The sequence below is a fragment of the Rhinoraja longicauda genome, chromosome 2 (genome assembly GCF_053455715.1).
Source record: "Rhinoraja longicauda isolate Sanriku21f chromosome 2, sRhiLon1.1, whole genome shotgun sequence".
Taxonomy (NCBI): domain Eukaryota; kingdom Metazoa; phylum Chordata; class Chondrichthyes; order Rajiformes; family Arhynchobatidae; genus Rhinoraja; species Rhinoraja longicauda.
In genome coordinates, this window is record NC_135954.1 from 49,200,871 (window position 1) to 49,217,358 (window position 16,488).

General features: G+C 43.5%; 1 protein-coding gene across 1 annotated transcript in view; it reads right to left on the reverse strand.

Moving 5' to 3' along the window:
- The window catches only part of ikzf1 (IKAROS family zinc finger 1 (Ikaros)), a 91,925-nt gene that overhangs the window by 17,707 nt on the left and 57,730 nt on the right, over positions 1-16,488 (reverse strand). The window contains exons 5-6 of the mRNA XM_078418714.1: positions 5,532-5,792; positions 4,772-4,939 (exon numbers count right to left, since the gene is read on the reverse strand). Coding sequence (XP_078274840.1) covers positions 4,772-4,939; positions 5,532-5,792 — 429 coding nt within the window. The remainder of the gene's footprint in view (positions 1-4,771; positions 4,940-5,531; positions 5,793-16,488) is intronic.

Here is a 16,488-nt window from a genome sequence, read left to right on the forward strand (position 1 = left end):
AGGATTGATCCCAAAGCGTTGGAACTATGAACTGCAGATGTAATAACTACATCATTGTGCTGCATAAATCCCTGAAAGTCTGTTATATGTTATTTATTAATCTATTACTGCATTTGTTTCCCATGTTGTGAGTTTGAAACATTGTCTAATGTTTCAGATCCATTGACAGATGTGCTACCGAGTCACCCAATCAAGACTTCCTTTCATCTTAGAAAACTACTAAAGCATCTCTGCACTCTGATGTAAGTATATATTTCCTTAAAGGTAAAGACCAAAATTGTACACAGTACTCCATTTATGGTCTCACCATTGCACTTGTGAAATATCGTCATAACTTTCTGATATTAGTACTCCATACCCCTTGCAATAAAGCGTGACTTTCGAACAGGCTTCCTAATACCTTGCTGTCTTTAGTATAGTTTAGTGATACAGTGTGGAAACCGAGTTTCGTGCCGACCAGTGATCCCCACACACTAGCACTATCCTACACACTAGGGGCAATATACAATTTTACTGAGGCCAATTAACCCACGAACCTGCACGTCTTTGGAGTTTGGGAGGAAACTAGAGCACCCAGGGAAAATCCACACAGTCATGGGGAGAACGTACTAACTTTATACAGACAGCACCTGTAGTCAGGATCGAACCCAGGTCTCTTGTGCTGTCGGGGCAGCAAATATACCGTTGCGCCACTGTGCCATCCTGTCCTTTGTAAACGTTTTTGTCTTTGTGCACTAGGACCCGTGGATCCCTTTTCACTACAACATTTTGTAGTTTCACTCTATTTAAATAATAAGTTGCTTTCTCAGTTATCCTTTCAAAGTAGACCACGCATTTTTTCCCATCTTTTATCTAAAGACTTTCCCCAATCACCAGCCACCACTAATCTTTTGCATCATTGTCTAGCTTTTCATTTAATTTGGTCGCATCCTTAACTTCATTAGTGAGCCACAAATGATGCACCTTCTCATTTAGCTTTATCTGTGCCTGGAATACACTTCTGCTGAAATTTATGAAATGTCCCTTTACTCTATTTTCCTAATCTGCCCTCATAGTACTGTAATTGCCTTTATTAAGTTTAGGCAGGCTCCCCTTTGTCCCTTGCAAAGTAAATGCGAGGTATTCTCCAAGTTCCTACTCTGGAAATAGGGGTGGCACAGTGGCGCAGTGGCAGAGATGCTGCCTTACTGCACCAGTGACTCAGGTTTGATCCTGACTATGGGTGCTGTCTGTACGGAGTTTGTACATTCTCCATGTAACTGGGTGGGTTCACTCCAGCAGCTCCAGTTTCCTCCCACATTTCAAAGACATGCAGGTTTGTAGGTTAATTGGCTTCTGTAGATTACCTGGTGTGTAGGATGGAACCAGTGTTCGGGCGATCGGTGGTTGGTGCGGACTCGATGGGTCAAAAGCATGGGTTTTCCCCGGGTGCTCCAGGTTCCTCCCATACTCCAAAGACATACAGGTTTGTAGGTTAATTGGTTTCAGAAAAATTGTAAATTGTCCCTAGTAGGATAGTGATCGCTGGTCGGCATGGACCCGGTGGGCTGAAGGGCCTGTTTCCATGCTGTATCTCTAAAGTCTAAATAAAAGCTCTGGAATGTAAGAGAAGAATTTGAAATTTTAATTCATGATCCAATGTGCAGAATTAATCTGATTTCAAACTCCAGCACTACAGGGAGTGGTGAAGACGGCACAGCACATCACTGGCAACTGTCTCCCGGCCATTCAGGACATTTTCTACCAGCGATGCTTGCAGAAGGCACGCAGCATTATCAAGGACCACAGCCACCCAGCACGCAGGCTGTTCTCCTTGTTACCGTCAGGCAGACGATACAGGAGTATGGCTTAAGAACAGTTTCTACCATCAGGCCATCAGGCTTCTGAACTCATAAACACATTTCAAATCATATATGTTGATTATTTTTAATATTGTCTTTTTAACTATTTTTAATATTGTCTTTTTACCTTACTAATGTCATTTTAAATCTTATTTATCCTTGGAATATTACTGCTGAGGTGACCCATTGTCTTGTCAAATACATTTCATTGTACCGTTGACCCTGTGCCAACCTACATTTGATAAATACAATTTATTATTTAAATTTATTATTATTATTAACAGAATCAAAACTGCTTTTAAAAATCTTGTTCTAAAATTAGAACGGACGATCGGGTAACGTACAGGAATTCAAATCTACAATATAAATGGAGTCTAATGCTCCTCTTTTAATAGCTGAACTAAATAAACCCATACATTTTGCTGATTGACCTGGCCTTTAAAGCAAATTGTTCACAGCTCATGGTTTGTTTACCTCTTTTTGTAGCTGCCACAGAGAAAGTATTAGAGCACCTATTGGACCTTTTTATGCATATGTTATTTCCTAGTACGCTGTCTACAAATATAATGCATTTTAAAAATTATGCCACGTTTATCAGCATCCTAAAAATTGTTAAAGGCATATTCAGGATCAGCATTTGTGTTAAATACTGTCCTTATTGTTACATTTAATTAAACTGTCATTTTCATCATAAGATCATCATGACCTAGAAGACATAGAAGCAGAATTAGGCCATTCAGCCCATCGAGTCTCCACCGCCATTCAAACATGGTTGATCTATTTTACCCTCTCAACCTCATTCTACTGCCTTCTCCCCGTAACCTTTACTCACCAAGAACCATATTAAAAATATCCAATGACTTGGCCTCCATTCTGAGGCTGTGCCCTCTGGTCCTGAACTCCCCCACCACTGGAAACATCCTCTCCACATCCATTCTATCTAGCCTTTCCTCAAATTCTCTTCTATAAATCTGACCTTATTTACTGATACACTCTAACTTAACTAACCTGTGTAGGAAGAAACTGCAGATGCTGGTTTAAACCAAAAATAGACACAAAAAGCTGGAGTAAGCGGGACAGGCAGCATCTCTGGAGAGAAGGAATGGGTGACGTTTCGGGTTGAGACCCTTCTTCAGACTGGTTAGGGATAAGGGAAATGGGAGATATAGAGGGTGATGTAGAGAGATTATGACCAATGAATAAAAGATATGTAAAAATGTAACGATGATAAAGGGAACTGGTCTTTGTTAGCTGTTTGTTGGATGAAAATGAGAAGCTAGTGCGACTTGGGTGGGGGGTGGATAGAGAGAGAGGGAATGCTGAGGCTACCTGAAGTGAGAGAAATCAACAGTCATACCACTGGGGTGTAAGCTGCCAAAGCAAAATATGAGATGCTGTTCCTCCAATTTGCGTTTAGCCTCACTGTGACAATGGAGGAGTCCTAGGACAGAAATGTCTGTGTGGGAATGGGAAGGAGAATTAAAGTGTTTAGCAACCAGGAGATCAGGTAGGTTCAGGCAGGCAAAGTGAAGGTGTTCAGCGAAACGATCGCCTAGTCTATGTTTAGGTCTCACTGAGTATAAGAGTCCACATCTTGAACAATGGATACAGTAGATGAGGTTGGAAGAGGTGCAAGTGAACCTCTGCCTAACCTGAAAGGACTGTCAGAGTCCCTGGACAGAGTCGAGGGAGGAGGTATAGGTGTCTGTCAATCTCATGTTCACTGACTTATATTGTCTCCCAATTCAGCAACATCTCAAATGACTCAGTACCACACGTGCACCACAAACTCCTGTGGTTGCAGGGGAAGGCACCTGGGGAGGGGGTAGCTTTGGTGGGAAGGGATGAGTTAACCAGGAAGTTGCAGAGGGAATGGTCTCTGCAGAAGGCAAAAGGGATGGAGATGGGAAAATGTGGCCAGTGATTGGATCTCGTTGGAGTTGGCCAAGATTTCGGAGGATTATGTGTTGAATGCGACGGCTGATGGTGTGGAAGGTAAGGACTGGGAGACTCTGTCTCTGTTGTGACTAGGGGGAGGGGGAGCAAGGGCAGAGCTGCGGGTCCCGAGGAGACAAGAGTGAGGGCCTCAACTTAACTAACCTTTTCTCACAAAATCAACTATGCACAACTCAGAACTGCACCTTACTTTTTCCCATCTCAGTCCAACTATACTTTGGTGTTTAAATCTACTTCACTTAAGGTCTACCGACACATGAGCCTCGTTTCCACTTGTTAATGCAGGAACCTGAATGGAAACCATCATGAATATCCTTCCTCATTTCATCCAAAGCTCTGCAGCTGATATCCTGGCTTGCACCAAGTCCTATTACTCTGTCAATCTCATGTTCACTGACTTATATTGTCTCCCAATTCAGCAACATCTCAAATGACTCAGTGCCACACATGCACCTCTTGCTTCTTGACATATCGAGTAAGATTAAGTTTATAATTCCAGATGCTTTTTTTCATTGAAGCACAAAGACAAATTGTTAATTAGCATTTAACATGGCACAGCTTTGCTAATGGCTTCATTGGTGTGTGAAACAAAGCTTTATAAACAAGTTATCTTATCTGATGGGCCATCCATACATAAACTTTAACTGATGTGTCAGTAAAGTGATCCAGGAAATTCAAAGGAACCAAGAGAAGACTAACTGTAGATAAGATTCACAATCAATCAATACAAGAACTCTGGAAGCTGCTGTTGTTCAAATTTCACATTATCGGTTAATATTTCAGTCATCTTCTCATTATTTTAATGGAAGTTAATGTCATTATTAAAAGAATGGAAAGAGGAGCAATATGTGCACATGGTAATCATTTCTCTGCATTATAAGCAACATGTTTCTTTGTTTGTTTTCGTGATTCTGTCTACTTTTTGACCAACAGGCAGACAACTCACTGCATACACTGGTGATAATTGTACCCACCAGAATGAGTCCGTAGATGACCTGAAAGTGCATCTCGACGACGACAGGCATAGTTACAAAGATGGCACTTGAATGGTTTCTCACCAGAGTGCAACTTAATGTGACGAAGTAGATTGCCTTTTTGAGTAAAAGATGCACCACATTGACTGCATTGGAAGGGGCGTTCCCCTGCAAGACAGAGTATATTTATTAGCAAAATAAAACGCCTAAATATCATATGTGAGGAATTTCAGATAAAGATGTGTCTTTGCTGCTGTTCTCTAATTTCTGCCAGATGAACACTTGAAATTGCATTAGGCATTCAGACTAAACCTGCCAGTTTCTCAACGCTTCAGTGGCTGGGTCAATTTGATCTGAAAAATCTAATTTTTAAAAAATCAAAATGGCACATCACAATGAAGATTCAAACTCATTTATATGGAGTGTCTGCATCATTGTGTGTTAAGAGTTGCTCTTCCTGATCAGCAGTTTCTGAATAAACAGATTTGATTTCTGAAGGTTGTGGCATGTTGTTTTTAATATGTTTTTTTCCAATGGTTCTTAAAAAAAATGCCAATGAGTAAGAAAAAAAGGAAACTTATTAAAAATGCATTTCAGGCTCTGACTTTAATCTCTGCATCACATTCTTATTATAAATGTGAAGCATTTTACTATTTCGGTTATGAACGTTTTGGGAAATGACATGCAAAAATGCAGCATAGTAAAATCCAAATGAAAGTGATGAAGGTAAAAAACAGTAAAAAGCGGTGCCTGTTTTTACCAGTGTGGCTACGTTTGTGCACCATGAGGACATTTGGGCCAATGCAAATTATTCCACAGATATCACACTTCAGCTTGCCATTTGGAAGTCGAATGCCACCAACTCCAGAAAATGCTTTGTTGCCTTGGCCATTGTGTGGTCCATTCAATTTAGTCCCAGAAGTATCTATCATGCGCAAGTCTTCAGCACACTCTTCACCATTTGTGTCACAGGCTCTTCCATTCTCTTCATCACTTGGAGTTTCTACTTTAATGGAATTTGCTGGAAGAAATAAAAGACAACATATAATCAACATGCCCAGTGAAATAGTGACAATATAATAACCTACATTTTAAGCATTTTATCAGGATGCACCACAGCATGGTTTGGGAACAGCTCCATCCAAGACCGCAAGAAATTGTGGAGAAGTGTTGACACAGCCCAGACTATCACGCAAACCAACCTCCCTTCCATTGACTCCATTTACACCTCATGCTGCCTTGGCAAGGCCACCAGCATAATCAAGGACTAGTCGCACACTGGCCACTCCCTTTTCAACCCTCTCCCATCGGGCAAAAGGTATGAAAACGCACACCACCAATTTCAGCAACAGTTTCTTCCCAGCTGTTATCCGGCAACTGAACCATCCTACCAACAACTCGTGAGCTGACCTGAGCTACTATCTACCTCATAGGAGACCCTTAGGCTATTTTTGATCTAATTTTACTGGACTTTACCTTGCACTAAATGTTATTCATGTTATTCCCTTTATCATGTGGTGGTGCAGCGGTGGGGTAGCTGCCTTACAGTGAATGCAGCACCAAAGACTCGGGTTCGATCCCGACTACGGGTGCTGTCTGTATGGAGTTTGTATGTTCTCCCCGTGACCTGTGTGGGTTTTCTCCAAGATCTTCGGTTTCCTCCCACACTTCAAAGATGTACAGGTACAAAGACGTACAAAGACGTGAAGCTGCACGAGGTTCGACTGGTCCCAACCTGGGGTAGATCGCCTGCGCGGGGGAGCTGAGATCCCCCCCACCCTGATGCAGGAGCTTGATCCCCCCGATGAGGAAGGCTCGCCGCCGGCTGCGGGAGTCAAGATCATCCCGTCAACGGAAGGTTAGAGTCCCCGACCACTGGAGGACAAAGAAGGGAGAGATTGAACTTTTTTTTCCACCTTCTATCACAGTGAGGAATGTGGAGGAGTCACTGTGGTGGATGTTCATGTTAAAATGTATTTTGTGTGTCCTGTTGCTTTTTATTGTTATGACTGTATGGCAAATGAAGTTCCTCGTATGTTACAAAACAAACTTGGCTAATAATGTTTTATTGTGATTGTTATTGTATGCAGGTTAATTGGCTTGGTAAATGTAAAAATTGTCCCTAGTGTGTGTAGATAGTGTTAATGTGCAGGGATCGCTGGTCGGTGCGGACCTGGTGGGCCGAAGGGCCTGTTTCCGAGCTGTATCTCCAAACTAAACTAAAAACTATACACTGTGGATGGCTCAATTGTACTCATGTATTGTGTTTCCGCTGACTGGTTAGCATGCAACAAAAGCTTTTCACATGTGACAATAAACTAGTCAACTCAATCTCAACTAAACTCAACTACATATGAGGAGGAAGAAGAGAAAGTGTGTATTTTTTGTAGGCCATATTCTACAATAACAGTAAAGGACAAGAACAATAAAGATAAATGTATAACATATAATGCATTTCAACGTCTTCCTGCAAGATTAATTAGCTACCTCATAGAAACATAGAAAATAGGTGCAGGAGAAGGCCATTCGGCCCTTCGTGCCAGCACCGCCATTCATCGTGATCATGGCTGATCCACAATACATCCATAATCAGTAACCTGTGCCCAACTTCTCCCCATATCCCTTGATTCCACTAGCCCCCAGAGCTCTATCTAACTCTTTCTTAAATTCATCCAGTGATTTGGCCTCCACTGCCCTCTGTGGCAGAGAATTCCACAAATTCACAACTCTCTGGGTGAAAAAGTTCCTTCTCACCTCAGTTTTAAATGGCCTCCCCTTTATTTTAAGAGTGTGGCCCCTGGTTTTGGACTCCCCCAACATTGGGAACATTAATGTTCATCTTATGCCTCGATGCAAAAAAAAAATCAAAGGGAAGTTTACGGGCCTATGCGAGAAAGAATAAATTGCACAAGTATAGGGAAATAAAACGGGAATGGGATTAATGGGATTGCTCCAAGGGAACTAGTATGGACCTGATGGATCAAATGGCCACTTTCTGTATCATTACAAGCTTAAGAAAAGATGTCAGGGAAGATTTATTTGTGTGCTCTAAGTGCAGAATATATAGTACAACTTTAATTGTATTGTAAAATTTTATAAAATAATCAAATGATTTTCTGACACCAATGCCAGTTTATGTAGTATTCCTTTAAAGCACAAGCAGAAAATTTGCTCAAAGGTTTTTTTTCTCCGAAACTTGGCAGGACCAAATCGAGCAATCTTATTTGACTTGCTGGCTAATTAATAGCACTAAGGATACGCAATCCCTTTCACAAAAAGGGTAGTGTCAAATAACTCTGAATGTTTCCTGGAAGATAGGAATAGCTACAAATGATTTCTTCCATAAATTGCAACAATGACGCCTTTAAAACTGCAGTGTTTCTAATTTTATAGTGTTCTGGTCCGAGCATAGTCTGCAGCATGAAAAGAGCTGAATTTAGCTAATTTTATCTGCAATTCCTCTTCGCATATCTTTCAAAATGACTGCTCAATCTTGTTTCAGGTTGATGCCATAGATAATAATAAAATGAATTAATAATTAAAATTTTATTATCAAAAATAATTGAAAATACTTCAGTTATGATTACATTTTGAAACTGGATTACATCAAGTTCAGAGCTCTGATGAAAAAAATAATACTTGAGAAAAAGAAAAAAGGGGTCTTTTCCGGGCAGCTGCATTCAGTATATTTAAAGATTTTTTTTCCCATAATTCATCCAAGTCAGTTCAATTTATAACTTATGCTATATTATGGAGCATTTTCTAAGTTTTACAAATGGAAGTCAGTTAATAAGCCATTCAAAGCATGGTTTTGAGTGCTACGTTTGTAGTTATCAGTGGAAGCACATAATTTGGAAGGTAGAACAACATTTTTATGCCTGAGGTTATTAAATCCGGCCATTCTTATGGTTTTGCATAATAACCTTTCCAGGTACTGCTGTCCATTCAAATATTATCATCAAAGTGACAATCCTCAATTTGCATATCAAATGAAATAAATTAAAGCCTCAATTACATTATATTCCAACTAAAATATTAACCTTTCTGCTTTACATACTGACTAATCTATTGTACATTTAGAACAGATTTTTAAAATGAGGTTTCAATTTAGATTTGGTTAAGGAAAAATGCCATGCATTACTAAATATCTTCAGTCGATTTAGGTTTTATTGTACATCTGATATTAATTGTAGCTATATTAATTAATTACGTCCAATGTCCAATATCACAATATTTAATCAGTTTGAATACTTTACATTAAAATAAACCAGACTCTTCACTTCTTAAGTAATAGTAATCATTGAAGTGTAATATACTCTGGAATCTAAATCAACCAGTTTTCACCTTAAAAGATAATAACAACTTCATTTTTCATACTACCTCTCAAATAAAAAGTCTATTTATTAAATCATTCCAATTCACTACCTTGTTGCAGAATTTAAAGTGAATTTCAGCAAGTTTCCAGTTTAAATAAGGAGGATAAGTGTTCAAAACGACATTGAGTGATTTATGATGATCATTTCATTATTTGGCAATGGAACACTTAAGAGCAAATAATAAACTCACTTCAGAAACGTATGCTTTTCCATCTCCACCTATAACCACTTCCTTTCTCCTTGCCCTTACAGGACGTGCCACACCTACCCTTTTACCTCCACTCTTTCATCCATCCAATGTACCAAACACTCTTGCAAGTGAAGCAGCAATTTACTTGTACTTATTTCATATTTTTCATACTTCCTCTCAAATGAGGAGGCCATTCAGCCCATTAAGTCTATGTCAGCTCTTGGAGCAATCTATGAATCTCATTTCCCCACCTATTTCCTTGCATTCTCTCACATATACCCATTGACATTGCTTCCCAATTCTTCCCATGGTCACTTACACTTTAAGGGGTAATTTATAGTGGCCATTTATCCTATTAATCTGCACCCATTTGGAAATGTGGAGCAAACTCATGCAGTTACAGGAAGAACATGCAACATCCACCGCTAGCACTGGAGGTCAGATATAAACCCAGGTCCCTGGAGCTGTGAGTCAGAATCATTGCCTGCCCTGTCACTAGACCACCCCAATTTGGCATGCAGCTTTCATTGCTTATGGTATGTTTTGTCAACATGGGGAAACCAACACACATTGGGTGAAAACTTTGTGAAAAACCTCTGTTCAATCTGCAAGTGTGCCCCAGAGCTTCCAGCTGCCAGTCTCTCTCACTTCCACTCTAACCTTTCTGTCCTGTGAAGGGTAAGGTTGGGTACCACAGTATAACAGCTGGTAGAGCTGCTGCCTCTGATCCTGGGTTCGATCTGACCTTGAGTGCTATTTTTGTGGAGTTTGCACATTCTCCCTGTGACTGCATTTATTTCTTCCCTGTGCTTTGGTTACCTCCCACGTGCAAAGATGTGCATGTTAATAAGTTAATTGGCCTCAGTAAATTGCTCCTGGGGATAGGAAATAAATGAGAAAGTAGGATCATGTAGAACCAGTGTGAATGAGTTATTGATGGTTGACATGGACTCGACGGGCCAAATGACCTGTCTCCATGCTGTATCTCTAAGCATAAACATAACCTTAAACAACTGCCATAAGAGAACAAACCACACCCCCTATGAAATAGCAGAAAAGCTTATTTGCTGTTGGTGATACCAAAGCCCCTGGCATTCGGAAACATTCAAAACCAATTAAAATTAAATCAAATCAATCAAAAATCAAAAAAGTTTAGACATTATAAAAATCTAAACACTTTAAAATAATTAATATAGTTAGTTTGTTTGGTTTAGTTTAGTTTATCATTACCTGTACCAAGGTACAGCGAAAAGCCTTTGTTGCATGCCAAGCAGTCAGCAGAAAGACAATACATGATTACAATCGTGCCATCCACAACATACAGAAACATGATACAGTGAATAACGTTTAGTGCAAAATACCTGAGAGGAGATTCAGAAGAGCATAGTTAAAATAAGAAATGTTGCTGTCGGAGTAGAGATTTAAAAGAGCGGAACGATTGTAATGTGTGATTGTGGATCAATTTCTGTGACTATCACACAAGAAGTCGTTTGGCTTGGACACTACCTTGGATCTTACAGTTTGCCAATAGAAACCACCTAAAACTTTTCTAGGTCCCCCATAGATCCTGTCTTCATTCAAATGGATAGCATCATTGTCCCTGTACCAGGTCTACAGGGCACACACTCAGTGAGCAGGATTCATGGAAGCTGTTGGGAAATTGCAGCATATTTGTGTCTGCTACTGGACTCCAGCAGGATTTCAACATCAAAGTATGACCAGACAACTGACAGTAGAGAATGGCCAGTAGTTAACACATTCCCCAATTGGGTGGGAATCCTGAACTCATTGCACCCCTGCTGTAAAATGCCAGTAGTTTGGCATAGAAATGTCTCTGATATCTGACTTTGTCATTTGTACAATAAGTGAATGGTGGATTTTACAGATAATTTTCTGTATTGCGTCTCATTTAGGCAGACATAAAAAAACATACTACATAGTTTAAGATATATTAGAGATTTAATTACCAGAGGATAAATGAGAAATAAATTAAAATTTAAGTAACTTGAAATTTTGAATATGAGTGCATTGGCTAAGTACGTAACAAATGTGACAACTTTAATGATTAAAATTACCTTCCAGCTAATGCACAGAACAAATTATTTAATCGATGAACAACAGTGTCAGTAGAGTTGGATGGAAGCAGAAGGGCAGGCGCATTATTGCCAGAAGAAGGGTGGACTATAGTTGCAGGAGGAGGTATAGGTGAAGGGAATAGCAACCACCTCCTTACTTAAGTAGCTCAATTAAAGCAAAGGGTGAACATAACATAAAAAGTAAATATAGTTAAAGGTGCTTTGGTAGGAAAAAGGTGAGTAATGAATTTAGGTTTTGAAGTTTGGAATCAAAACAGAGATCCTATTGTTGGAATAGCAAGGGAAAATTCCATGGGCAGCCTGTGGACTTTGCATCAATATGAGGGTGGTAGATGGTGAGAAAATGCATAAGATGGAGGAAGTTCCAACATCCTGAGCTTTCTGTTAAGGGGTCAGAGGTATAGAATTGTGGTGGAATTGATTTCTACTGCTTTTCAAATTCCTGTTCCACTGATCATCTTCACCTACCCCTTAGTTGGGATAACAATTCAGGGTCTTTTTTTTGTCATCTTTTACACAGTATAAAAAACGATCACAATATAAGTTTTCTACTTTTCTTCCCCTGTATGCAATTAATGCACAATGCACAATTTAAAAAATCACAAGTTAGCCTGTGTAAGATTTGAGAAGTTTTCCCTCATTCTGAAATCAACACAAAACCAAAGAGCTGCAGTTTGGACATTTTAAACGGGAGACTGGGGCTGATAGCGGAGAAAGGCTGCAGTCAGTTTACCAAAGGATGTCACAATCTGTGGGTCCTAAAATGGCTGCAGGACCTCGTGACCAGCCACAAAAAAAAGGTAAAAACCTTACATCCCAGTCTCTAGGTTTTCTGCAAAGCCATGGCCAGAACAAAGGATGGGTATTGGCCATGCAGAAACCTACGAAACCAGGTCGGAGTCCAGACACTGGGGCGCTGACATCAGCATACTCACAATGCCCCAAGCCGACCTAAACAGTTCATCTCAGTGAGGGGGCACAATAGCCCATAGAAAACTACCTGGTAGGTGATGGGAAACCAGTTAACACCCATCACCTCACAATGAAATCCCAATTTACACCTTCTGGCCATCCCCGGTATCCCCGAACATAAGCGCAGATCAGAAGAAAACCTCATACATATCTTTTTGAACAAAGAGATTCCAAGATCTGGCGGGAGATAGGACGGGTCAGAAACAGTATAACTGGCCACTACTTTTGGGTTTTAAACTGAAGAAGAAATACTGGAAGAAGAAGCTGAAGCTAGAAGAAAACCTGCAAGAAACGCAAGCAGGCAAGAAAACGAATGCAGGAGGAAGAAAAGACAGGCAAGAAAAACGGATGCAAGAGAGAGGAACAAGCACGCAACTCGAGGAGAAATACTGCCAAACGAACAGCCAGTAACCCCAGTAATAGCCCCATGGTGAGCATGCATTCCAAATCCTACATATCCTGGACATAGTTTAGTGTAGAGGGGAGGGTGGTTGTGAATAAACGTTGGGTGTGTACTAAAATATGTGTCGGTCAAGGTTGCGATGCGTTGTGCGTTCCCCATCTTACAGTTGTGTATGTGTCTTGCAGAACTGTGTTTAAGAATTCATAAGTAAAAGGTATTCGTGTATATGTCTTATAGAACTGTGTTTTATGATTCATAGTTATAAGTATTCGTGTGATTCGGTATGTGTTTCATAGACATGTATTGTAGAACTGTATAAGTATTCATGGACAATAGTCCCAAGTGCTGAATAAAAGCCTTTTTCATTTAAACCCTGGTTTTAAAATCTGGTCTGGTTGAATTTTTCTGCACTATAAGAGCTCCTGCACCTAAGTCCAGTGTCTAGAACCGTAAGGGGTGAGTGGGTCGAACCACTCACGGGGAACCAGTGTGCACGGCCTGGTCAAGGGATCAGAGCAAGGCACAGGGACCTTAGGTCGGGCGAAAGCTCGGCGCAGAAACCCCTTACAGATAATGGCGACCACGAAGGGACACTGGCAGCAGGATGATAGTATACCAGAAAAGGATTTTAAAACTAGGGACCTAATGGACGAGCGCATTGCGGACTATGTTTTTAGTAAGGTGAATATCACCAAACAATGGATGTGTGCGTTACTAGATGACAAGCGCCCACTGGAAGCAGCAATCCGGTGGACGGCCAGTAAAGCCCATAAGAAATCTGTAGAGAAGGCGGTCTGGCTGACCTGCTATAAAAAGCAGGTCCAGCTTTTGGACCGCGTGGTTGTGGCACAGGCAGCCCAGATCAGGGACCTTCAGGAGGAGGTAGAGGAGAAGGCTGCGGGTGGGAACCAGTTGATTGAGGCTCTGGACTCTTTAAACAAAGAGCGCCGGGTCGTGACCAACCGCCACAAAGCCAGGGTAGAGCTGATGGAGTGCCAGATCACTGAGGCTATGCGCAGTAAGGGCAAGCTCAGGGAGCAGTGCGCTTCCTTGAGCCACCAGCTGGAGACCCAGGAAGAGAAACTTAAGGGAGTTAGGGCAGCCTATAAAATGGTTTTGGAGGACAGGTCAGAAGGGGCTGACCACGGGGCATGCCTGCAGGAGATAGAGGGTCTGCGGAGTGCTTTAAATAAAGCAAGCGGGCTGGTTTGTTTAATGAACCCCTCAGCGGGCCAGTCACTAGCGGGTGTGAAGGTCCCGGTTCTGATCCCTAGAAAGACCATGGTGGTTTCAGCCCCCAAACTCCGCGATCCCCCTAGCTACGAGGCATACTGGGAAAGGGGTAGTGTAGGGGAGAGAGAGAGAGAGGAGCTCCCGGTAGAATACTCGGCACCGGCACCCATGTGCCCGGTCCTGGAAACCCGACGGGGACCCCCCCTGGACAATGGGGACACAGGACCCATTCAGAGCGAGATCGTGGTGCCCCACAACTCCCAGCATTTAAGAGCCATGATCGGGCATGTTACAAAATTGTCCGGATCAGGGGACCCCTCAATACATTTCAGGGAGATCGAGCAAACCGCCGCAATCAACGGTTGCGACGAGGGAGAACGGGCAAAAATGTTGCTGTTCTCCCTAGACAGCTCGATCCTCCAATGCCTCTCAGACGAGAGTAAAAGAGGGACCAGGACCTACGATCTCCTGCGGGACGAGGTCCTGGAAGTCTTGGGGGTAGGCGATGAGGGTCCATTTGCCCGATTAGGGAAGACCCTCCAGATGGAGGGAGAACCCCCAAGGGTTTTTGCGGCGCGACTGTGGACAGTATATCAGAGCAGTTGCCCGCACGTCCCCGCGCGGGATGACCTGGTCGGGAATGGGAGAGCCCAGTGGCTCCGTTGCTTGGTGTCAAACAGCCTGGCAGCCGTCAGGGAACAGGCGAAAGCCTGGTTTGATCCCACAAATAGCACGGAGGAGGCGGTTTTGGACCATCTCACGGTAGGGTATAGAAACACCCGGAGTACGTCTACCCGACTCGAAAAAGGGAAGGTGTACGTAGCGGAGGCTACTACACCGGCCCAAAAGGAGTGGCGACAGGAGGGTAACCCTACCACACAGTCCAAGTGTTTCAGGTGCGGTAAGGTGGGACACTGGCAGAAGGATTGCAGGGCCCACACCAAGGAAGATAGGGTTGGCACCACCCAGCGCACCGATGTCCCAGTTAAGCCCGAGATCATCGAAACGATGATCGACGTGATGCAGTCCCTCATGGCCGCCCAGGGGAAGGTGGCAGTCGCTACCGGCTCCCCGGGTGCGAGGGGGGCACTGGACATTCCCCAATGACATCAGCCCACGCAGCCTGCCTATCTGTGTCCTCTCCGCTACGAAGCGTGGAAGAGACCGCTTGTGGAGATGGTAGTGGAGAGGCAAAGGGGCAGTTATCTGTTGGACACGGGGGCTTCATGCACCGTGGTCCACACAGAGCAACCCTTTGACTCTCCCCTGTCCACGGAGGTCCCTTTCGCACTGGCGGGGTTCACAGGGAAGGAACAGGCTGGCGCGCGTTCACAGCCAAGGATGAGGCAGGTCACGCAGACAGGCAAGGTTGCCTGCGTGAGGGGGGAGGAAATTCTCCAGGAATGGAGGGTCTCCCGTTTTGGGTGGGATTCAGGTGAGGAAGAGCCTGATCAGCTCAACCAGGGGCTGGATCCCATTACGGAGGAAGAGGAGTCGGAGGGGGACGACAGTAACGTCCCCGACTCATGCACCAGGAAGGCGGGGGTAGCGAGCGAAGGCTCACCACCTGTAGATACAGGTAGAGTGAGGCCGGATGCCGCGGGTATACCCAGCACCAAGGGGGCAGAGCTGGATGAGGCGGGGCCAGGGTTGGCAGCTGCAGGGGGTACCCGAGCTGCGGCACGGCAGGAACCGGTCCTCAGCCAGGCTGTCCAGGGGGCAGTGTCTAAGGTGATCCTCCGTAGGTCCAGCAGGAAACCCCAACTTAGGAAGTTTTGGCCAGAGGTCAATCACACCCCGAGGTACAGGAGCCAAGTAGGGAGGAGGGAGCTTACATCCCGGAGGGGACCTAGCCCCCGCCAGGCAGCGACAGGCTGCGGAGGATCAAAGGTGGGAGACAGCGTGGTGCAGCCGCAGGAGACGACCCGCTGCAGCCCTGACAGGGATTAGCTGAGCCGCCCTGGGAAGGCGGCACTGTATTATATTTTAGGTAAATTTTAGATAAGGATAAGCTATTTTAGATAAGTTTTGTGGGGATAGTTAGCGTTTAAATAAAGATGATGCGTCCAGGATGTGTGGGTGTGGGGTGCAGGCTGGGGGTCAAGAGACCCGCCCGCAGAGGCGTTTAACAAAGCCAAGCGCTCCCCAAGAGGCTGGCTATACCATTCTCCTTTATCTGTTTTCTGGAGTGGAAGGAGGCATTCGTATGGTGGATCTTGGCCACGGCGATCGGATGTGGGTGGACCTATCGGGGCCACACCAAGGACATCATCGTCTACGGCTGCTCCGGGGACACGGCTCCCATCACGACCGATGGGACTGGAAGGAGAGAAGCGGAGGAGACCGCAGTTTACTTCCATGAAGGCCGGTGGCCGGGGTGGCTGGGATCGAACTCTTCAGAGTATTCCAGCGCCCCAGGTTTTGCTTATCGGGACTCTTCATTATTG